This window comes from Bufo bufo, chromosome 4 (assembly GCF_905171765.1).
Source record: "Bufo bufo chromosome 4, aBufBuf1.1, whole genome shotgun sequence".
Lineage (NCBI taxonomy): Eukaryota > Metazoa > Chordata > Amphibia > Anura > Bufonidae > Bufo > Bufo bufo.
In genome coordinates, this window is record NC_053392.1 from 121,365,531 (window position 1) to 121,389,846 (window position 24,316).

At 45.4% G+C, this 24,316-nt stretch overlaps 1 protein-coding gene across 12 annotated transcripts in view; it reads left to right on the forward strand.

Moving 5' to 3' along the window:
• Positions 1-24,316, forward strand: part of TRIP12 (thyroid hormone receptor interactor 12) — a 193,435-nt gene that overhangs the window by 83,954 nt on the left and 85,165 nt on the right. For 8 of the 12 annotated variants that reach the window (XR_005778204.1, XM_040427793.1, XM_040427791.1 and 5 more), the window contains 4 exons: positions 12,179-12,284; positions 17,560-17,693; positions 21,118-21,243; positions 22,904-22,999. Coding sequence is in view for 11 of the 12 variants with exons in the window: in XM_040427793.1 (XP_040283727.1) it covers positions 12,179-12,284; positions 17,560-17,693; positions 21,118-21,243; positions 22,904-22,999 (462 nt within the window). In the remaining variant the exon portion in view is untranslated. The remainder of the gene's footprint in view (positions 1-12,178; positions 12,285-17,559; positions 17,694-21,117; positions 21,244-22,903; positions 23,000-24,316) is intronic. The other 4 variants (XM_040427795.1, XM_040427798.1, XM_040427800.1 and 1 more) reach the window with 1 other exon arrangement.

Below are 24,316 nucleotides of genomic sequence, written 5' to 3' on the forward strand. Positions count from 1 at the left end.
CAGCGTCAGGATCACTGTTCAGACTCTGCAACAGTTTGGCTGGCTGATCAACTTCCCAAAGTCCTCTCTCCAACCTTCCCAGAGGGTGACCTTCCTGGGGACGATTTTGAACACCACTGCAGCCCGGGTATTCCTTCCGGATTACAAGTTCTCTCGAGATTCGGGAGTCTGTGTCTCGCCTTCTGCATTCCCCGTGTCTCTCCATCCGGGAGTGCATGCAGGTGCTGGGGCTTATGGTGGCCTCCTTCGAGGCAGTCCCCTTTGCCCAGTTTCACACTCTGCCTCTGCAGCAGGCGATCCTGTCCTTCTGTTTTTGGTCTCCTCCTACTGCTTTTGCACGCACTGAGGTCCTCCTGTTGGAGCATGGGGGTATAGCCTGCGGAGGAGGAGCTCTTTTTTTCTTATTTGCAGTGTCTCCTCCTAGTAGTGGCCTAAGCTATACCCATGGTCTGTGTCCCCCAATGGAAAAGACGAGAAAAAGATTTTACAGGTGATTTTCACCCAAAAACTTTTTTTTTTTTTTAAATGCTTTTGCTGCAAAACTTACCCCCCAAAAAAATAAATAAATAGACATATTCGGTATTGCTGCGTCCGTAACAACTTGCTCTATAAAAATATTACATGATCTACCCTCAGGCAGTCATTTTTTTTGGAACCTCACTTTACAAAATGCATCAATATCGAGTTTTCAAAAACTCATATGTACCGCAAAATGGTACCAATGAAAACATCACTTCATCCCAAAATAATGAGCCCCCCCACATAAGACAATCACCCAAAAAATAAAAACCAATGGCATCCATAAACCAATCTATCAAAATCTGCACTGCAAAAGCCATATGGCGCTCCTTCCTGCCATGTGCCCCTACAGCAGTTTACCACCACATGTGAGGTATTTCTGTAAACGGCAGAATCTGAGTAATGCATGTTGAGGTTTATTTTACAGTTAACCCTTGCTGTTTAAATTGATTAACATAAAAAATCTGCAAAAAAAAAAAATTTTTAAATTTCACCTCCATTTTACTTTAATTCTTTTGGAATACCTCAAGGGTTAACAAAGTTTGCAACATCACTTTTCAATAATTTGGGGGGTTTCTTTTCTAAAATGGGGTCATTTTATAGATGGTTTCTATTATATAAGCCCCTCAAAATTACTTTATAATTGAATTCGTGCTTAAAATTGATGCTTCTAAAATTCTAAGTCTTCTAACATCCTAAAAAAAATAAATGACATTTACAAAGTAATGCCAACCTAAAGCAAACATGGAAAATGTTGATAACCATTTTATGAGGTATTACTATCTGTCTTAAAAGTTGACAAATTCAAATTTCGAAAAATGTTAATTTTTCAAAAATGTTTAATTTTTATTTTTTTTATAATTAAAGGTGAAATATATTAACTCAAATTGTCACTGTCATGAAGTACAATGTGTAATGAGAAAACAATCTCGGAAAGGCTTGGATAAGTAAAATTTTTCCAAAGTTATTACCACATAAAGTGACACACTGGGCAGGAAGGCTGAAATCAGCCTTGGGTTAGAAGGGGTTAATCTTGTGGAACATCTACAAAAACAGCAATTGTGTCCAATGTTAAACGTATTTATTTTTTTTATGGCAATTACCACGTGGGATAAGTAATATGATCCTTTTATAGATCCGATCGTTATGTATGTGGTGATACCAATTTAAAGGAAAGATTAAAGGACCTTAATATGTATAGCTTGGAAGAAGGACGAGACAGACGGGATATGATAGAAACTTTTGAATACATAAAGGGAATCAACAAGGTAAAAGGAGAGAATATTTAAAAGAAAAACTACTACAAGAGGACATAGTTTTAAATTAGAGGGGCAAAGGTTTAAAAGTAATATCAGGAAGTATTACTTTACTGAGAGAGTAGTGGATGCATGGAATAGCCTTCCTGCAGAAGTGGTAGCTGCAAATACAGTGGAGGAGTTCAAGCATGCATGGGATAGGCACAAGGCCATCCTTCATATAAGATAGGGCCAGGGGCTATCCATAGTATTCAGTATATTGGGAAGACTAGATGGGCCAAATGGTTCTTATCTGCCGACACATTCTATGTTTTTTTTTTTTTTTTTTTTTTTTTTTTTTACTTTTTAAAGTTCTTGAGCCACTGCCATCAAGAGTCTCTAATGGAAGCATGGCGCACAGGTAGCACTGCAAGGGTCACAGATGACGCAATGGAGGCTTAGAGGGTACCTTCTTGAACCTTCTGATCTCCATGGTCCCGAACTGTGGAGACCAGAGCTTGCAAATGACCTTTTTCAGCCTAAGTATGTTTTGATTGGTTAGTGTGTACTGACTAACCAATCGGAGAGATTGCTGACAAGGGACCACTGATTGGTACCTTCCAGCTTCTCCTGAGTCTCCTCTGTCCGGGACATCAGAGACTCCGGCACTTAGACACTGACCATGCCTGGTAACAATTCAGACATAACTGTGCACCTGATTGCCGTAACTAACATGCAATATGGACGTACAGTTATGTGCATATGCGGGAAGGGGTTGATAGATTTTGTAACATTTTTTTATTTACTTTTAGTTTTAATTGGGGAAAACTGCAAAACATTTTTTTAAAGTGTCATTTTTTTCATATTTTTTTTTTCAAATTACAGCTCCTTATTCTTTAAATATGCAAACTGACATCAAAATGTATTTTTTTTAATGTTTTATATTTATACACTGACACTCTTTGTACTTTTTGTTTTTCATTTGTATTTTATTTATTTTTAATTCTTTTTGTTAAATATTTGGACCCTTATGTGAAAGTGAAATATTAATTTTTTTTTTTTATTTTGCACTATTTCTACTGTAACTGGGGCATCCAAAAGAGCCATAGTTACAGAATAAACAACCCGCTGTGGGGACTTTGTACAAGGCAGAGCTGATCGCGGTCTACTAAGACCCTGCTCCTCTGATCTGCTCCAAGACGCCCAGTGTTCACGTGATCGCCAGATTGAATAGAAGAAGCGGCATGGCTGCTCAGTGAGCGCCATGCACCTATTTGAGGAGAAGGCAAAAGCAGTAATAAATGCTTCTGTCTTTTCTGCTCCTCAACCGTCACTGACGGCCGGTGACCCAACCTTCTCATGCTAGAGGAAGACCTTCAATCCAGTTCTGGACGCGATTAGCTGTGTTTCTGCACAGGGGCCGCAAACTGTATGTATACAGACTCTCAGAAAGTCTCCTTGTAGACCAGGCTAACCACTCCGCTTTCTTTTTCTGGACTATCCTTTTACTTTTAAAAGGATTAGGACATTGATGGCATATTGCTAGGATATGCCATCCATGTCCGATAGGTGCAGGTCTCCTCTCAGGGATCTGCTCCTATCTAAAGAACAGAGCTGCTGAAGTGAAGGAGAGTACATCGCACATGCGCAGCGTGCTCTCCACTCTTTGCTATGGACATTACGAAAATGGCCGAGCGAGCATGCACGGCTATTTTTTGGAAGTCCCATAGCAGTGAATGGAGAGTGCGTGTGAGTGTTGTGTACGCACGGCCACCTCTTTATTCACTGCTATGGGAAAGCTGGAAATGGCTAAGCCAGCTCTGTTTTTTTCGTATCTCCCATAGTAGTGAACGGAGGTTGTTCGTGCATGTGCAGCTTCTCTCTGTTCACTTTGGAGGTTCCGTTCTGAAGATAGGTGCGGGTCCCACCTTTGGGATCCACTTCTGGCATATACAAGCAATATCCCATCAATGTCCCGGATGGGTATGCCCATTTAAGCTCAGTGTTTGGTTGCTGTGAGTAAGAAGGTCCTATTTTTATACATTAGGTTGAATGTCACTTCACTTTGTGGATTAGCTGATATTCAGTAAGAGTTGGTTTCATTTGAAATATAATTGGTATATTTACTTCTAATAAATTCTTTTTATAGGTGTTAGTCTAGTCTAGCCAGTATTTTGACTGGGGAGTGGTCCACACATTCCTTGGTGATTAATGCCACGTGCACATGGGTTATGATGTTATGCGCTTATGATTAGCTCATTAGTTCAGCACTTGAGGTGGATTTACATGGCCCGATTGTTGGGTAGATTATCGGGAACGAACATTGCTGCGAACACTCGTTCCCTACAATCTGCCCAACTAAATGTGCCGTTAATCACCCGACGAACAAGCAAAATGCTCGTTCATCAGGTGATCCTGTCGTTCGTGCAGGCAAATCATTTCTCGTTTCTGGGTAGCAGGTTGTGCCATCTAAACATCAATCTGCAGCCCAGAAACAATGCAGCTGTATGAGGACGAGCAATAGCGATCCCTCGTCACTATACTGTGGAGGTGATCGCTGCATGTAAATACAGAGGCCTCCTTCACTGAACGAGCAATCAGCTGTGACATCCGAGCATCTAAACCAGGCATCCTCAAACTGCGGCCCTCCAGCTGTTGCAAAACTACAACTCCCAGCATGCTCGAACAGCCTACAGCAGGGTATTGTGGGAGTTGTAGTTTTACAACAGCTGGAGGGCCGCAGTTTGAGGATGCCTGATCTAAACCCTCCTTTAGGCTTTATTCACACAGTCGGTGTTTGGTCACTGATTTCCATCAGTGATTGGGAGCCAAAAACTGGAGTGCTAATGGAAAGATCTGCTCCTGTTCTGAGTTTTTGACCCGCACCTGGTTTTGGCTCCCAATCACTGATGGAAATCACTGACCAAACACTGATGTGTGAATAAAGCCTCAAGTTTCCTTTACATGGGACAATACAGCAGGTGTATACAGTCAAGAAGCCGAGATCTCCTCCACAGTATGAGGAGGAGCGATCGGTAATGCCATTGCTTGTCCCCATACTGACTTGTTTGCCAGCAGCAGATGCTATTTACACCACATGATCTGCTGCTGGCAAACAGCAATTTTTGTGTCCGCATGAATGATGCGATTTACGATGAACAAGCTTTTAGCTCATTTATCAGGTAATCAGCGGCACTTTTTCACCGCCAGGTAATCTCTAACGAATGTTCCTATGAACACGCGTTGGCGATGATCTTGAGAATTCTCGTCCCCCCTGTATAGTCTGCAGCTTGTAGGATGTTTTTTAAAGTTGGGATTTATAGCTCCATAGCATATCTTATATTGGCAGGTTGGAAACGCGGCCATGTGAATCAGCCTTAAGCCTGTGGACATACCAGTTTGTGCTGCATGGCTGAGAACGATGCACCAGGAAACTCTCAGGAATTTGCGATGCGGTTTCTGTCACGCTGCTCGGGCAGAGGAAGCTTGTTGAAACTAGCTGCTTCACCTAACCGAACCATGCTGCCTAAAAATTCATCATAAAAATCTGGTAATTGCGATGAGACATGCATTTTTGGCAGCTGGTTCTAAGGCCTCATGCACACGAATGTATTTACTTTTCGTGTCCGTTCCGGTTTTTTTGCGGACCATATGCAGAACATAAAAAAAATGGAAGGTACTCCGTGTGCATTTCGTTTCCGTATGTCCGTATTTCTGTTCCACAAAAAAAATAGCATTGCGGACAAGGATAGGACTGTTCTATTAGGGGCCAGCTGTTCCGTTCCGCAAAATACGGAATGCACACTGATGTCATCCTTTTTTTTTTTTTTTTTTGCGGACCGCAAAATACATACGGTTTTGTGCAAGAGGCCTTAGACTCATTGATTAAATATTCTTGAGTCACACATATAGGGCTATTTGTCCAGGAGTCAAAGAAAAGGGTTTAAAAATCCTGAGAATGAACTCAGAATGGAAAGAGGTGGCAGATCCTAGTAAAACCCCATTAAGAGATGGGAGTAACCCTTTTATTAATTTTAAGCATGCTAAATGTACACGCAGAAACTGATGACAGAGGACAATAGTTTCGAGCACAGCAGCCAATCGATCTAAATGGCTAAATTTAAAAAATGAATTTTTTGGAATAACTAAGTCAGAGTCCAGATCTCAACCTCATTGAGATACTGTGGTGGAATCAGAAGAGAGCAGTGCCCTCAAACATCAGTCAACTGAGGCATTTAAGGAGTGGTGGCCAAGATTTCTATACAACTATGCGAGAGACTGATAAACTCCTACACAAAGCGTGACTTCAAGTTATTGTTCCCATCATCAGGTTCCTGAATTATAGGGTGCACTAATTGTTCCCCCTGGTTTCTAAAAATATGACTACATGTTCAAATCTAATATGTAGTGGGTCTAACTGGAGTTCATTGGGCCCACTAGAAGTTGTTCTCGGGGCCCAAACCCCATATCAAAAACCGATTTTGATTCTAAAAATGGACCCTAGTGGAAAGTTATTGACTCTGAAAGCAAATGGTTTTTTTTTTTTGTTTTTTTTTCTCCTCCTGGACCTTTTGTTTCTACTATAGTATCAGAACCTGATAGGATCCTCTGGTGGGCCAGTCTGGCACTGAACATATAATGAAACATATATAGAAGTTGAGAACTACACATTGGTTACACCCAGATAACTGAGCAAGGAGATTTGGAGGATTTTTATTTGTGGCTCTATATTTGATACCTGCTGAGCAAAAGCTATGAAAGGTCCTTTGGTGTTTGTTAGAATTGTTGTTCTGTGCTGAAATTTGATTTGAAGATCCAGGTTCATGTTATTGAGACATTTCTGATGCCGTGTCTCCTCCTGAGACTTGTCAGGTTCATTGTTTTCATGGAGACTTCTTGTGAATCCAAAATGACATTCATATATGGATGTAGCAGAGTTAAGTCACAGTCCTAACGCGTTAACTAGATGTGACAACTCAAGTATGACTGTTAAGGCTACTTTCACACTTGCGTTAGAGGATCCGGCAGGCAGTTCCGTTGCAGTCACTGCCTGCTGGATCCGGAAATCCGTATGCAAACGGATAGCATTTGTTTCCAGATCCGTACGCAGATCTGTCTGACAAATGCATTAAAATACTGGATCCATCTCTTCGGTGTCACCTGGAAAAACGGATCAGTTTTCCAGAACACTTGGTACCGTATCTGGCATTAATATATTTCAATGGAAATTAATGCCGAATCCGGCATTCCGGCAAGTGTTCCTGATTTTTGGCTGGAGAAAATACCGCAGCATGCAACGTACAGTGACTGAAGACATCCTGATGCATACTGAACGGATTGCTCTCCATTCAGAATGCATTACGATAAAAATGAAACATTTTTCCGGTATTGAGCCCCTAGGATGGAACTCAATAACGGAAAACTTAAACGCAAGTGTGAAAGTACTCTTACTCTGCTACATCAGTAATTCAACACCTAGAATTTTTCTTTTCTTTTACGAAAAATATGTTCTTTTATAAGGCTACTTTCACACTTGCATTTTGTGTGGAGCCGTTTGTATTATCTGTAACATAGCCAAGACGGATCCGTTTTCTATTGTGTCAGTGAAAACTGATCCGTTCCCATTGACTTAGGCCACATGCACACGACCGTTGTGTGCACCCGTGGCCGGTGTGCCGTGTTCCGTTTTTTTTCGCGGACCCATTGACTTTCAATGGGTCCGTGGAAAAATCAGTAAATGCACCGTTTTGCATCCGTGTTTCCTGGCCGTGAAAAAAATATGACCTGTCCTATTTTTTTCACGGCCAACGGTTCACGGACCCATTCAAGTCAATGGGTCCGTGAAAGAACACGGATGCACACAAGATTGGCATCCGTGTCCGTGATCCGTGGCCGTAGGTTAGTTTTTATACAGACGGATCCGAAGATCCGTCTGGAAAAGCTTTTTCAAAGCTGAGTTTTCACTTCGTGAAAACTCAGAACCGACAGTATATTCTAACACAGAGGCGTTCCCATGGTGATGGGGACGCTTCAGGTTAGAATATACTAACAGAACTGTGTACATGACTACCCCCTGCTGCCTGGAAGGTGCTGCCAGGCAGCAGGGGGCAGCCCCCCCCCCCTGTAGTTAACACATTGGTGGCCAGTGCGGCCGGCCCCCCCTCCCTCCCCTGTAGTTAACTCATTGGTGGCCAGTGCGGCCCTTCCCCCCCTCCCCTGTAGTTAACACATTGGTGGCCAGTGCGGCCGGCCCCCCCTCCCTCCCCTGTAGTTAACTCATTGGTGGCCAGTGCGGCCCTTCCCCCCCCTCCCCTGTAGTTAACTCATTGGTGGCCAGTGGGCCTTCTCCCCTCCCTCCCCCTACTAATTAAAATCTCCCCCCTATCATTGGTGGCAGCGGAGTGTACCGATCGGAGTCCCAGTTTAATCGCTGGGGCTCCGATCGGTAACCAGGACGCTACTGCAGTCCCGGTTGCCATGGTTACTTAGCAATTTGTAGAACCATTATACTTACCTGCGAGCTGCGATGGTCTGCGTCCGGTCGGGAGCTCCTCCTACTGGTAAGTGACAGGTCCGGCCGGGAGCTCCTCCTACTGGTAAGTGACAGGTCCGGCCGGGAGCTCCTCCTACTGGTAAGTGACATGACCTGTCCACCAATGAGTTAACTACAGGAGAGGGGGGGGGGCCCACTGGCCACCAATGAGTTAACTACAGGGGAGGGGGGGGCCGGCCGCACTGGCCACCAATGTGTTAACTACAGGGGGGGGGCCACTGGCCACCAATGTGTTAACTACAGGGGGGGGGGCCCACTGGCCACCAATGAGTTAACTACAGGGGAGGGGGGGGCCCACTGGCCACCAATGAGTTAACTACAGGGGAGGGAGGGGAGGGGCCGGCCACACTGGCCACCAATGTGTTAACTACAGGGGTGGGGGGGGGGGGTGGGGGGGCCCACTGGCCACCAATGAGTTAACTACAGGGGAGGGGCGGCCGCAATGGCCACCAATGTGTTAACTACAGGGGAGGGGGGGGGGGGCGGCCGCACTGGCCACCAATGTGTTAACTACAGGGGAGGGGGGGGGCCCACTGGCCACCAATGTGTTAACTACAGGGGTGGGGGGGCCCACTGGCCACCAATGAGTTAACTACAGGGGAGGGGTGGCCGCAATGGCCACCAATGTGTTAACTACAGGGGAGGGGGGGGGGGGCCGCACTGGCCACCAATGTGTTAACTACAGGGGAGGGGGGGGCCCACTGGCCACCAATGAGTTAACTACAGGGGAGGGGTGGCCGCAATGGCCACCAATGTGTTAACTACAGGGGAGGGGGGGGGGGGGGCCGCACTGGCCACCAATGTGTTAACTACAGGGGAGGGGGGGGCCCACTGGCCACCAATGAGTTAACTACAGGGGAGGGGGGGGCCGGCCGCACTGGCCACCAATGTGTTAACTACAGGGGGGGGGGGGGGGCCCCACTGGCCACCAATGTGTTAACTACAGGGGGGGGGGGGGGGCTGCCCCCTGCTGCCTGGCAGCACCTGCCAGGCAGCAGGGGGCAGTCATGTACACAGTTCTTTTAGTATATTCTAAACTGAAGCGTCCCCATCACCATGGGAACGCCTCTGTGTTAGAATATACTGTCGGATTTGAGTTTCACGATGTAACTCAAATCCGACGGTATATTCTAATATAGAGGCGTTCCCATGGTGATGGGGACGCTTCAAGTTAAAATATACCATCGGATTGGAGAAAACTCCGATCCGATGGTATATTAACTCCTGACTTTACATTGAAAGTCAATGGGGGACGGATCCGTTTGAAATTGCACCATGTTGTGTCAACGTCAAACGGATCCGTCCCCATTGACTTGCATTGTAATTCAGGACGGATCAGTTTGGCTCCGCACGGCCAGGCGGACACCAAACGACTTTTTTTTTCATGTCCCTGGATCCTCCAAAAATCAAGGAAGACCCACGGACGAAAAAACGGTCACGGATCACGGAAAAACGGAACCCCGTTTTGCGGACCGCAAAAAAATACGGTCGTGTGCATGAGGCCTTACATTGTGTGCCAGGACGGATCCGTTTGGTGCCCGTCTCCAAAGCGGAATGGAGACTGAACTGATGCATTCTGAGCGGATCCTTTTCCATTCAGAATGTATTAGGGCCAAACTGATCCATTTTGGACCGCTTGTTAGAGCCCATGACGGATCTCACAAACTGAAAGCCAAAACGCAATGTGAAAGTAGACTGGTACTTTAAAGGGATTCTGTCACCTCGTTTTCGGTTATAGAAACTTTTAAATACATAAAGGGAATCAACAAGGTAAAAGAGGAAAGAATATTTAAAAGAAGAAAAACTACCACAAGAGGACATAGTTTTAAATTTAGAGGGGCAAAGGTTTAAAAGTAATATCAGGAAGTATTACTTTACTGAGAGAGTAGTGGATGCATGGAATAGCCTTCCTGCAGAAGTGGTAGCTGCAAATACAGTGAAGGAGTTTAAGCATGCATGGGATAGGCATAAGGCCATCCTTCATATAAGATAGGGCCAGGGGCTATCCATCGTATTTAGTATATTGGGCAGACTAGATGGGCCAAATGGTTCTTATCTGCCGACACATTCTATGTTTCTATAGAGCTGCGGACATGCATGGCTAGATCGCCACTAGCATGTCCGCAATATACCGGTCCTATAGGGCTGTGTGCTTTTATTTTGTTTAAAAAATGATTTTAAAGATATGTAAAAGTGCTTTGTAAGGAGCCCAAGGGGCTGTACTAACCTTCTTGGTGCCCAGCCACGCCCCCCTGTGAAGGAGCCCAGCACCGCCTGCGTCCTCCGAATCTCCTCCTTTTGTCACAGATTGCCGTAACCTGGCCATGCGCGAGCTCGCGCATTCGCAGTGCCGGTATAGTGTTCCTTCCCTGTGCTGGCATCAGCCTCAGGGAGGGAACTGCGCATGCGGGAGCTCTCGCATCGCGAGATTTCGGCAATCTAACTGTGACGAAAGGAGGAGATTCGAGAGACACAGGCGGTGCTGGGCTCATTCACAGGGGGGCGTGGCTGGGCACCAAGAAGGTTAGTACAGCCCCTTAGCAGGGTCATTTACATATCAAAAATAATTTTGTAAACAAAATAAAAGCACACAGCCCTATAGGACCGGTATATTGCGGACATGCTAGCGGCGATCTAGCCATGCATGTTCGCATCTCTATAACCGAAAACAAGGTGACAGAATTCCTTTAAAGTGAGTGTATTTAGTCACTTACGTCAGTACACTCATGTCATGTCTAAACTTTAGGGCAAAGGCAGGAAGTGTTGTCATAAGAGAATTTTTTGGATCCAATTAACCATCTGCAGTATTCATGCTTTACCAACATTTTTTGATTTTAAAGTAACAGTAAATATAGCAAAAATGGCTTTTGAATAACTTGTTGCAACAGCTAAATACAAATGTGTCCATTTTCTCTAAGTAAAAGCAATACAATGACTTTGCACTTGTGTTTTTTATAGGATGTAAAAACCCCACGGTAAGACCATATCATCTTTGCTGCACTTTCTGTGGCAGCTTTTCAGGTGTTTTTTTCTTTTGCACATTGGAGGAGAATTGTAAAGACTAGAGTTCCCATACGTCTAGACTTCTTGATGCCTGTGCGCTGGAGGCAGATGCCGTGTAATAAATTAGTTGGCACTCCATGCACCAGAAACTTGAATCTACAACAGCCTGGGGCTGGCATAGACTTGAGCAATAATTCATGCCAGTTTCTGGCGCAAGTTACAATAAAATTGTTGAACTGTAGTAGGCCCTGCCCTCCCACTAGGCCATGCCCCTTTTCTGGCAGTTCAGGAATTTGGCAAAAAGTTGAAAATTATGGTGCAAATATGCAGTGTGCCATAATTTGAGACTTTTTAACTTCAAAGTAGTGGAGTACATAGCTTCGTAAATGCCCCAGTGTGTCTTACCACTAGTGTTTTCATCATGGCGGTTTTCCCCTATAGAGAAGGGGATGTCAAAGCCTGAAAAAACTTCAAGAGCTACAGCATGCCGCATTTAAAAAAAATCCACCTAATTAACCAAAACGCTTGTGTTTCCCTATTGCCCCACAGACCTTCAGCTAAAATCCAGAGCTGCGTTTTTTTTGTTTTGTTTTTTATCTCACAAAATGACCCTAAAAACCTTCTATAAAAATTTTCATCTTTTGGGGCTAACTTTAGTTTTTACTTTTTGCAATAACAAGGTATAAAGTAAATGTGAGGGTCGGCTTTATAGTGGTCTGTATGTTCTGTATGCCCCATTCTAGGATATAATTTTAATAAATGTGGGCAACTATTTTCTCTTTCTTTGTTGGTTATGTGTTTATCGAGGTGACGACTGGAACAGTTTTTGGTACTCTAATAATATATATAATTTTTTTCCCCATTTCAGACTTGAGAAAATCCACTAAGAAGCGCAGTGAGTCGCCGCCTGCTGAGCTCCCCAGCCTGCGGCGGAGCACAAGACAAAAGACCACGGGCTCCTGTGCTAGCACCAGGTATGTACGACTGAGATGAGGCTATAGGTGTCAGTGATTTAAAATGGAAAGTTGTAAAACCCAAATTTCTTGTTCTTGATGGCATTGGGGGACGCAGCACCATGGGTATATGCCCAGCTGCCACTAGGAGGCTGACACTACAAAAAGAAAAGTGTTGTCTCCGCCCAGGTGGGTTGTACCCTCTCCACAGCCACTAGGCTAATCAAGTTTAGTTTGAGGCAAGCCTGACTTGCTCTTTCTTTTGCAGGTCTTGTTGCTTTTTATTTTGTTTCCGTTTTTATTTTCTTCTGTGGGCCTCTTCCTGCTGCAGGAGGGTCTTCATCTTGGGTATTAACCTTTTAATAGCACCCCCTGCGGGCGCGTACTTCGGTACCTAACCGGTCACCCATTACTGCAGTGGCATGCCAGCAATCCCACGTAAGTGCGAGTTTGCCGAAGGGGGGGGGGGGGAACCCTGCGGCGCCCGAAGACCCCGGACGGTGAGTATTATCCCCCTGGTGTCCCTGCCCTTCCCAATAGGTTAGGCACCTTTTTTTTTTCCCCCTCCTTTCCTATCTATCCTGGGGGTTCTTGTAACCAGGTTCCTCTGTACCTTCCTCCCACCCCATCCGGGTGTCTGCATTTATTCTCAGTGGGGGGTCGTTTCTTTCCCCATCTGGGCTCCCTATCCCTTGCCTAGCCACCGACACCCCTTTCTGGCCACTCCACCTAATTTAGTCCCCAGCTTTTGCTGGGACTAGGCCGTAATTTTCCCTAGCCTGTCCCCAGGCCCCTGGTGCTCCTTTTGCCCCGTTTCTCCCCTCCTCGTAAGTCACTTCCCCCCAGGAGGCTACCCATCTGGTTTTCTTTCCTCCGGAGGCCCCCTGGTTTTCCCACGGCCATTACCTGCCAGCAGAGCCTCTTTTCTGGCCACCCCAAAACTCGAGGCCCCTTTTCTCCCCACTAGGCCGCATCTTTTTCCCGCTCTCTCCGGCTGTTTTTTTTGTTTGTGTTTTTTTTTCTCTGCTCCTCCCCACTACTAGGGCTCTTGGGAGGGGTCTCCTTGCCGCCCTCCCATCTCCTTCAATGCAGACTCTGCTCCATGGGCGGAGTTTGGATTCTCCTCAGCTTCTGGGGCCTCCATCTTTCCTGCACTTCTGAAATTCGTGGGCATCTCTCCCACAGGTCTCTTGCTCCTTGTGTGGTTGCTGCAGCCCTTCCCCCCCCAAGGGTCGCCATGCACTTAGGTGTTCCCTCTGCGTTAACAGCCATGCAGTCATCCTGAGCCTATTTGTGTGCAGTCCCTTGCACCCAGACCCTCTCAGGTAGTCCTGCCCCTTCCTGCGTTGGTCCACCCTGAATGGACCTCTTCCCTCACCCAGGCCATAGGGAACCTTGCTCGACTGCCCACTCCATGGTGGAGTTTTTGTGCCATTTGCCTGCCCAAATTATAGCTGCCTCTGCCCCTCCCAGGGACTCCTCCACTGAAGGGGCACGCTCACCTTCCGGGGAGGGTTTCAGCAACAGGTCCCGCAAGCGACCTCAGGTTGTTTCACCTAGGTCCCTCTCCCCCTCTGTCCTCGGGTCGCCCCCAAGACAAGTCTGAGGCTGACGATGACTCCTCTCCTATTGCGCTTCTGCCACCTCGAGGGACACCCCTGACTCAGATTCCAGATCTGAGCAGAGCACGGTCCTGTCTGTGGCCATGCACTACCTTTTGAGGGTACGGCCTAGGGTCCCCCCTCATAAGTCCCGCTCATCCTCTACATCCTGGTTTCCAGGGCAGTTTATACAGGACAGGACTAGAACTGAGGGAATCGCCTCCGGTTACTAGAACTGAGGGAATCGCCTCCGGTTACTTTTGCCTCATCAGGGGGACTCCTCTGCACCGATTTCTGACTCTAAGCAGAGCACCAGGCTGTCTTTCACCATACAGAAGCTCTCTGGGTGATCAAAGACAAATGTCCACTGATGGACCTCTCCTGTCCTTCGTTGGAACCCCCTTTAGTGCATTCTCAGATGGGACTCCTCTGGTCGCAAAGGTACTTCCCATCCACAAAGGTAAGCCAGTTTGCTGACTCTCCAGTGTGTGGTGGTGCCCTCGCCAGGCCATTAGCATGCCGGCACACCTAGGTGGTGCCCCAGGTACGTACGCCTTCTCCTTCTCATGGGGAGGTTTTCATACCACTTCCAAATGATGTATCCGGCAGACCTTCAACGCACATGGGGCTACATTCAACGCACATTCCTGGTCCTAGAGTGTTTCAGGCATCCATATTACTCCCTTATCAGGTGGAGTACCTTTACCATCTCCAGTTGCTGTAGCCAAGATACCATCCTGGTCCTAGTGTGCAATACGTAACCGGATTTCTCCCTCATCAGGTGGAGTTTTCGTACCATCTCCAAATCCTGTGTCCTGTTCGTGCAAACTGTGGCCTATACGGCTCTTGCAATGCTTTTCCTGGTTTTACTGTGTGCTGGGCAACAGGTTGCCCCTCTTCATGCGCGTGATTGTACCATCACTAGTTGCGGTTTTCATCACTCATTCCTGGTTCCAGTATGCATCTGGAAACCCATTGCCGCCCCCTCCAGTAGTGTACTCGTACATCTCCGGGTGCTGTATCTGACAAACCATTCCGGTTGCGGTGTGTACCTGGTAAGCATTAGTCCCCACTTTCTTGGGCGGAGTAGTTGTGCCATTGTTAGATCTGGTATGGCAGGCCTATTCAATTTCAGCCCTACTAGACCACAGGCATCCTGCATTGTGATTAATCCATTGTGGAGTAATGTATCTGTTCTGCCTTGTTTCTTCGCATTATGGGAATTCCATGTTTGACAGCCTGTTCGGTATTCCTGCCCCAGGCCCTCTCATTAGTCCCTTCTTTTAGTGGTGTATTCGGTTATGTGCTAGACCCCCCCCCCCCCCCCCCCCCTCATTTAGTGGTGTATATACTGTACTGTATACTGTCACAACTATTTGAGTGCACTAAGCCTTTCCATTTCGCCTATAGTAGGCATGGTTTTTACTTAATGCAACATCTAACAAGGTTCCTAGGACCCTGATATGCACCAGGCAAACCACACTTGGTAATCGCACTGTTGTTGCTATCTTTCTGCTTTGTTTTCACAGAGTTACAGGCTCCGGTTCTGGTGGATCATCACTGGCTGCTTTATACAACAGGGATACGCCGCGGTGTGAGCACAAGCTGCTACTGCAGTACTTAGCCATTGACAAGTACTCCCTTCTCCACAAGGAGGTGGATGCATTCCTGGGCGGGATGGGGTCCCACCTCCTCCTTTTCATAGTTTCTCTTCTTGCACCTGTCTTGTAGTGGAAGAAGACTTCTCTATTCCCATGGCGACTGTTGCTATTCCCTCTCCCTCCAGTGCCTCCCTGTTTCCTCTCAACCCTGACATCTGCTCCTGGGACCTCACATGGTATTTAAACAGCCATGGCTGGGCATGTCTTTGCCCTGAGACCATTCAGAGTGGTCTTCCTTTCCAGGTCCTCTTCTTGGTTGGGTCACCTTGCTTCTGGGTTTTACAGAGTTGCCTTCCTTTTGCCACTGGGCGTTCCTCAGGGTCTTCCTTTAGCCTTCTATCCAGGAGGCTCCTTCCTTGGCTCAGGACTCCTGTCCTTTTCCCAGGCATTTTTTCCCCTGTCCAGGTTCTCTCGCTAGCTACCTGCAACCATCTTATTTTGCTTGTCCTCTTATAGAACCTCCTCCTGGGGCATCCTTCTCTATGCAGTTTGGCTAGGTCCCTTCCAGGAGACTCCTTCCGGTGGTGCTGCGCTCCTGTTTCATTAATGGGGAGCCCGGGTTCTTCCAGTCCCTTCCTCTGGCTCTCCAGTGTGCACCCCTCTGTCCTTGCGCAAGACATCTTGCCCTGTTCCCTATCCTCTAGATTTTTCCTTTTTCCCAGCCTTGAGTGGAGCTGGGTATTCCCCCTTGCTCTTTGCTGGCTTCTAGCATTTTCTCCCAGGTACTTGTCCTTTGGATCTTGGAGGTCTCTCACGTTTTTATTTCTTGGGACTTTTCCTGGTCCTCTCTGCCCATTTCCTGGGTTTTCCTTTCTACCATTTCATGCTATAGCCTTTACTGGTTCTGTTGGGTCACTTGGTTCTCTTGCACCTGGGCACCCAACTGTTGGCATGACTGTTATCTTCCCACCCTGTGGGACTGCTTTGGGACGTCCCATGGTTCTGTGTCCCCCAATGCCATTAACAAGAAAATCGGATTTTTGTACTTGCTGTAAAATCCCTTTCTCGTTCAATGCATTGGGGGACACAGATCCCACCCTGTTTGTGATTGGGCTGCCGTTCTCGACCCTTTCCCGGTCCAGGACATGTTGGTTCTTTGCTTTTGTTTCTCCCCCCCTACTGCTTTTGGAACAAACTGATTAGCCTAGTGGCTGTGGAGAGGGTATAACCCACCTGGGCGGAGCCCTAGTGTCAGCTGGGCATATACCCATGGTTCTGTGTCCCCCAATGCTTTGAACGAGAAAGGGATTTTACGGTAAGTACAAAAATCTGATTTATTTCTTAAAGGGAATGTGTCGCATATATATATATATATATATATATATATATATATATATATATTATGAAAAAAATTTTTTTGTCTGTCTCTTGAACATGATTATTGGGACGGCCATCTAGCCTGAGCTGTTAACAGCATTTAGAGAGATGCTTTACAGCAGCCCCATGGCCCATAGACACAATGGTCAGGAGGAAACCTCATTGACCTCAATGAGAGCGTTTTCTAGGCAGCTCTGTGACCTGTGTAAAGGTCATTGTAAAAACAATGAGCAGATAAGCTTTACAACATACCTTTTTAACAAAATTTGTATTAATTGTCGATTTTGTGTACATGAGGATTAACATGGCTTTTAATGACCAAAAACATTTGTTATTTTTAGGCATTGTTCGAAGATATAGTTATGGTGTTATATAATTGAAAAAATGTAGAAGAAAGCTATTTTTGGTGTAATTTTCGGTTTATTTTTTTTACTGTTCACACCAAATAATCTGATAGTTATTGCGGTCTAGTGGATACCTTATGTGCATGTTTGTGTGCACGAATAAATGTATTTTACAGTAGTTAATGGTGCTATTTTTCGATGGTGCGGTGGGCGCGATAAAAATAATTTTTTTTTCAATTACATTAAAATGGGTGGGGGTTTCAGTGGTCGGACCGCCAGAGATCAGCTAGTTATCCCTTTTGCTGTAGATGGGGGGATAACGTATAAACTTGCCACAGCCCCTTTTAATATAGACTTCCTTTCTTTCTGTCAGTCGGCGAGGCTCTGGCCTGGGCAAGCGAGCAGCAGCTGAAGCTCGCCGACAGGAGAAGATGGCAGATCCTGATAATCAGGAAGGGGCCAATTCTTCGGCTGCACGCACAGATGATACTGCCCAGGGAGCAGCAGGTAATATCTTATATTATGTTTACATGAATTTTTTATACTCTAATTTTAACTGTTACACGCACCATGATGTAACTGTATGGAGCTGACTCGCAAGCTGAGCTTGCTCCATACGCGTTAAGTGCCAGCTGTGTGATACAGCCGGCCACAATGACCAGCATCGGAGGTGACGCCCATCCTGGTCATTTAATCCCTCAGATACAACAGGTTAGACAGCGAGAGTAGGCTCTGGTTTCCTCTGTCCAATTGACAGTAGTATTTGACTCGACTTTTGCTGGGCCGACCATCTTCTGACACTGATCTCCTGCCATCATCACTCGAGCTGTGCCTCACTTTGCTCAGGTTGTCCTTGCTCGTCTCCACTCACTAGAGATACTGATGAGACCCTCGTCAGTGGGGTCACTGTATCTCACCCGAGTGAATGTGATGACGAAGGATGACCTGTCTTATAACCATCTTTGGAGCATATGGGTTAAAGTTCAGTGTCAGAAGACAGGTATGGGGTATTGTTGTCCGGTCAGAACAAATTAATTTGGAATCTGTTTCTGTTTTCAAATATCCTCTATGCAGTTTAGAATGTTTTATTTATTTATGTTTTTGCTTTAATTTCCGTTGAGGGGTTGTATGGAGCAGACTTATGAGCTGAGCTCGCTCTATAGGTTACGGGTGCCTGCTGTATAATACAGCGGACACCTTCCGGCATAGACCGAGAATGGAGATGTCTCCGATCTGGGTCATTTAACCCCTCAGATGAGGCTCCCTCTTTCCTCCGATTTGGAGCCCTGCTGCAAAATTGCAGGGATCTGATTGGTTGCTACAACTGCCTTGGGCCTTATGAAGGCTCCCAGACCTGTCACACTGAGTTGCCTGTAAAACCTGGCCAGAGGCACAGCCTCAAAATGTCTTAGACTGCATTAGTATGCTAAAAAGTAAATTAAATAAGTGGGGGGGGGGGGGAAGTTTTAAAAAATTATGAAAGTTTTACAAAATCACCCCTTTCCCAATTTTACACACAAAAAAATAAATGGGTAAAGCCGCATCTGAAAATGTCCAAACTATTGAAATATAAAAATATTTATTGTGCAAAGTGAATACCATAACAAAAAAAACAAAAAAAAAAAATTAGCTGCTAATTTGCTGTTTTTTGGTCACGCCCACCCCCACCCAAAAAAAAAAAAAATGGAATTAAAAGTGATCTAAGTCATATTGTACCAAGAAAACTACAGCTCACCCTGCAAAAAAAAAAACTCTAGTCGACAAAAAAAACCTTATGTCTGTCATAATATGGAGATGCAAAGAATTTTTTTTTACTTAGTAAAACATAACAAACTATATAAATTTGGTATCGCCGTAATCGTACTGACCTGCAGAATAATGTTTACGGGTGTCATGTCATTCTTGGTGCACAGTAAACACTAAACAAAAAATCTAAACATGGGGGAATTGCGGGTTTTCCCTCAACTTCACCCACACGGAAAGTGTTCTTGTTTTTCAATATAAACTGTGGTAAATTAAATGGTATTGTTAAAAAATACAGCTTATCCTGCCAAAAAAATAAGCCCCAGAAAATTTTTAAAGTTATGGCACTTGGAATGTGTGGAGAAAAAAGAAAACTGCAGTGGGCATTCTCACACCCAACTGCGGGCTCTTTCACACCTGCGTTCTTGTCTTCCGGCATAGAGTTCCGTCGTCGGGGCTCTATGCCGGAAGAATCCTGATCAGTTTTATCCTAATGCATTCTGAATGGAGAGAAATCCGTTCAGGATGCATCAGGATGTCTTCAGTTCCGGAACAGAACGTTTTTTGGCCGGAGAAAATACCGCAGCATGCTGCGCTTTTTGCGCCGGCCAAAAATCCGGAACACTTGCCGCAAGGCCGGATCCGGAATTAATGCCCATTGAAAGGCATTGATCCGGATCCGGCCTTAAGCTAAACGTCGTTTCGGCGCATTGCCGGAGCCGACATTTAGCTTTTTCAGAGTGGTTACCATGGCTGCCGGGACGCTAAAGTCCTGACAGCCATGGTAAGTGTAGCGGGGAGCGGGGGAGCAGTATACTTACCGTCCGTGCGGCTCCCCTGGCGCTCCAGAGTGACGTCAGGGCGCCCCAAGCGCATGGATCACGTGATCACATGGATCACGTCATCCATGCGCATGGGGCGCTCTGACGTCATTCTGGAGCGCCCGGGGAGCCGCACGGACTGTAAGTATACTGCTCCCCCGCTCCCCGCTCCTACTATGGCAACCAGGACTTTAATAGCGTCCTGGGTGCCATAGTAACACTGAAAGCATTTGGAAGACGGTTCCGTCTTCAAATGCTTTCAGTACACTTGCGTTTTTCTGGATCCGGAGTGTAATTCCGGCAAGTGGAGTACACGCCGGATCCGGACAACGCAAGTGTGAAAGGTGCCTTAAGGTTTTATCTCCGGTGAAAAAAACTGAAGACATGTCTGAATACCGGTTCCGGCATTTTTCCCCATAAGAATGTATTAGTGCCAGATCTGGCATTCAAAATGCCGGATCCGTCCTTCCGGTTTGCGCATGCACAGACCAGTAAAAATGTGAAAAAAGATGCAAGACGGATCCGTCTGTCCGCATGACAAGCGGAGAGACTGATCCGTCCTTGCAATCCATTTGTGAGACAGGATCCGCATCACAAATGCTTTCAGTCAGCGGCAGATCGGCGGATCCGGTGGGCAGTTCCGACGACTGAACTGCCCGCCGGATCACAATGCCGCAAGTGTGAAAGTAGCCTTAGAATACAAATCCTGGTGATAAAGGCCTGTCCTGTTTATGGACCATTCATTCCACCTTCCCAGTGTATAGAGGTTAGTCGTTTCTGTAGATGCAGGCATGGTGGAAATGCATGGCCTTGTCATTGCCTGCACAGTAGCTACATGAGCCCGTGAACTTTGTGTGTTGACCTGAAGTGTATTGAATGTACCTGACACAGCAGTGTTACAAGTGCCGGGTGTGATGTTACCCAAAAGGCGCACTCGTGTTAGGGTCCATTCACACGTCCATAGTGTATTGCGGATCCGCAATACACCCGGCCGGCACCCCCATAGAACTGCCTATTCTTGTCCGGACAAGAATAGGACATGTTCTATTTTTTTTTTTCCGGAGCCGCGGACTGGAAAATCGGGGGCGCGGTCCGGAAATGCGGATGCGGACAGCACACTGTGCTGTCCGCATACATTCCTGCCCCATAGAGAATGAATGGGTCTGCGGAACGGATGCCGACCCATTCTACGGACGTGTGAATGGATCCTTACTGTGAGGCTTGCACACATTACACATGAGTATTCTGATATTCTGTCTCTTATTTTGCTCATTCTTTCCTGCTTCTTTTCCATTCATTTTTTCATGAAGGACGTGCTAAATCAGCTTTTAATTATATTGTAATAGCATGACTTACAACTTTAACAGGAACAACTGGCGAAAGATCTTCATCTCTTCTCTCCCCTCCAGCCTCTAGCTCTGTAGCTGGTGCTGTGGGGATGACGACATCTGGAGAAAGTGAGAGTGATGACTCTGAAATGGGGAGGCTACAAGGTAACAAAAGACATACCCTACACTTGTGAAATGACTTGTGCTGCTTTATGTTGTTTGTTGATTTCATTGCACTTCCCCAGGAGATTTGCCTGACAGCTTTTTGTATTATTCATTAGTGTGTCCTCCAGGCTTAGGTTGGGTTCACCACATGTTGTGAGCATACGTCAGGAGAATTTACTGACGCAAACCTCTGATGTAGGGCTCTCTTTAAAAGAAAAAGCACCAATGTGTACCCACCTGGCAAAGACCCAACAGGGTTTGTGATTTCAACTGAGCCTTAGGGCTCATGCACACGAACGTGGTTTTTTTTTGCGTTCAGTATACTGGCTGTTTTTTTAGTTCAGTATGCGTTACTTATACTGAACCATTCATTTCAATGGGTCAGCCCAAAAAAATGTGTCTCCGTGTGCATTTTGTTTCAGTTTTTTCGTTCCGTTCAAAGATAGAACATGTCCTATTATTGCCTGCAAATCCCATTCCATGGCACTATTCAAGTCAATGGGTCCGCAAAAAAAAGAACACATACGGAATGTACTCCGTATGTCTTCCGTATCTGTTCCGCAAAAACGAAACGATCTATTGGAAATGTTATGCCCAGCCCAATTTTTTCTATGTAACTACTGTATATGCCATACGGAAAAATGGAACGGAACCAGAAACACTGCTGAAACAAAAAACTGATCCGTTAAAAACGGCCCACAAAACACTGAAAAAACCATACGGTCGTGTGCATGAGCCCTTAGTTTCAGAAATATGTCAATTATAAAAGCAGCATTGGAAGGAGGCAGTGCACTAGTGTTTAAATGGTCACTGACTTTTCAAAAAAAAACTTTTGATATTTTATAGAAATACCAAAAGTTTAGATCAGGAGGTCTGAGCATTGAGACCCCACCGATCTCTAAAATGAGGGGAAAGAGGCTCATACAACAGTATATATTCTGTTTGTTCACACTTAAATTAAAACTTAGTTCAAAAATAAATATTAAAGAAGAAAAGGACCTACCCCTGTCTAGTCTAATTCTAGTCTTGTCCTGTGCTCACGTTCCTCTCCCTTCATTCTAGAGATCTGTGAGGGTCTCCGACCACTAATGTAAACTCTCTATGACATATCAAACGAATTTTGAAAAGTTAGTGACCCTTTTAATCCTTTTTGAAATCTATTGCTTGCTTTAAATCTGGCCATATATTGTGGCCCCTGCAATTTATTGTACATTGTACAATTAAAGGTTTTTTGGGGGGCCTTTTATATTGATGGCCTACTGTCAACATATGCCATCAATATCTGATAAATAGAAGTAGGTATTCACTTCAATGGGAGCAATGCTGCTGGAACAATGGACAGAGCTTTAGGTGCAGCGCCAAAGCTACTGCAGAACAGCTAATTGGTGGGGTATCGGGTACCTGCCAATGAGATATTGATGGCCTCTTCTGAGAATGGGTTTTCATTATATAAAAGGACCAGAACCCCGCAACATGTAATATGAAAAAGAGAAAGTATCTATTAAAATGCACAGGTAATGAAGAATAAGCAACATAAAGATAAGTGTGTTTAAAACTGTGTTTAAGTTCGCAAAGGATGTCAGTCTAAGTTGTTGTTTTTTTTCTTTCTTTCTTTTTTTTTTTTTTTTTTTTTTACCCGCCTCTTGTGTGAAATATACAGCTCTTCTTGAGGCCCGAGGCCTTCCTCCTCATCTGTTTGGACCGCTTGGGCCTCGTATGTCCCAACTCTTCCATCGGACAATTGGAAGTGGAGCAAGTAAGTAAACCGATTATTACACCTTTGGGGTGGATTCACTCATAGGTTTTTAGTGGCTTTTTCAGCTACTTTGTGTAGTTTTGTGTAGTTTCTTTGCCTATGCAGTGTTTGGTACAGTTTTTGCTGGGAAAAACACCCTCTCCAGATGTCAGCTGTCTTTGGGAAATGTGAAATGCAGGACACACAGGCATTCATTGCTCCCCCCCCCCCCCCAGTTTGGTTGCTGTTCTTACCTCTTGTTTTTTTTTAAGGAAGTATATTCAAGCAGTGTTTTTTGTTTTGTTTTTTTTATTACCAAATCCACCATCCACACATGTGTTCTGAAAAAAAAAAAAAAAAGCCACTGAAAAAAAACTCTCAACCAGACCAAATTTGTTTCTACATGAAACCTATTGTGTAGTTGTGTATACTATCAAGAGGTTGAAAGTAAAATTACTATTGGCATATGTTTCCCGTCAACTTCCAACTTCATTGTAGTAGTGGGCATACACTGCTGCACCTCTGTTTGTAGTCCAGTGTATTGAAGTTTAATTTCAGGAACCTAATAAAGAAGACTTATTTGATTTGTTGCTTCAGGCTATGGTTGTTTCTCTGTATCGATGAGAAATGTTCATACTTGTCCATGGGCAGTGGAGACAGGCGTTTCTTCTGTTACTGTGCCGTCCATCACTGTGAGCAATGCACACAGCAGTGTAAATAATCTTATTCAGACAAATGTTACTGTGTGAATGTGGGGCCCACCATAAGAATTTTATTTTTTTGGTCCACCGTCCAACTGTGTAGCAAAGTGCAGGTCCACTTGCTACAGTATCATAATCTGTGTTTGTATCATTTTGACATTACCCAAGAGCATGATAGACTGCTGCAGAAGCAAGAGAACTTATCCATGATCATCCTAAGACTGGGTTCACGTTTGGCCCCTGTTCCCCCTGCTGGGCCTTCCATCAGTGGTGTACAAATACCGCAATGGGTACATTCACTTCAGTCAGACAGACCAAGTCCAAAGGATTCATCTTTGGACTCTGTTGTCTCATTGAAGTGTGTGTACCTGTCACAGTATACATTTTCAGGTATTTAAACAGATATATACCCCCAACGTAAAATCCAACAGGCATAAGGGTTCTAAAACGCAGTGTGAACCCACCCTTAAATGTGTTTGTGTATATTGAAGAAACAGGTAGTATATTATGTATACTGTGAAAAATGACATCCAGTGCTGTGTGCAGTTGTCTCTACAGCTGATCTGTCACTTGCAGCAGTCCCACCCACGTTCAGCTGTTTAACACTGGGCACCATGCTGACATAGGCCAGTAAAGA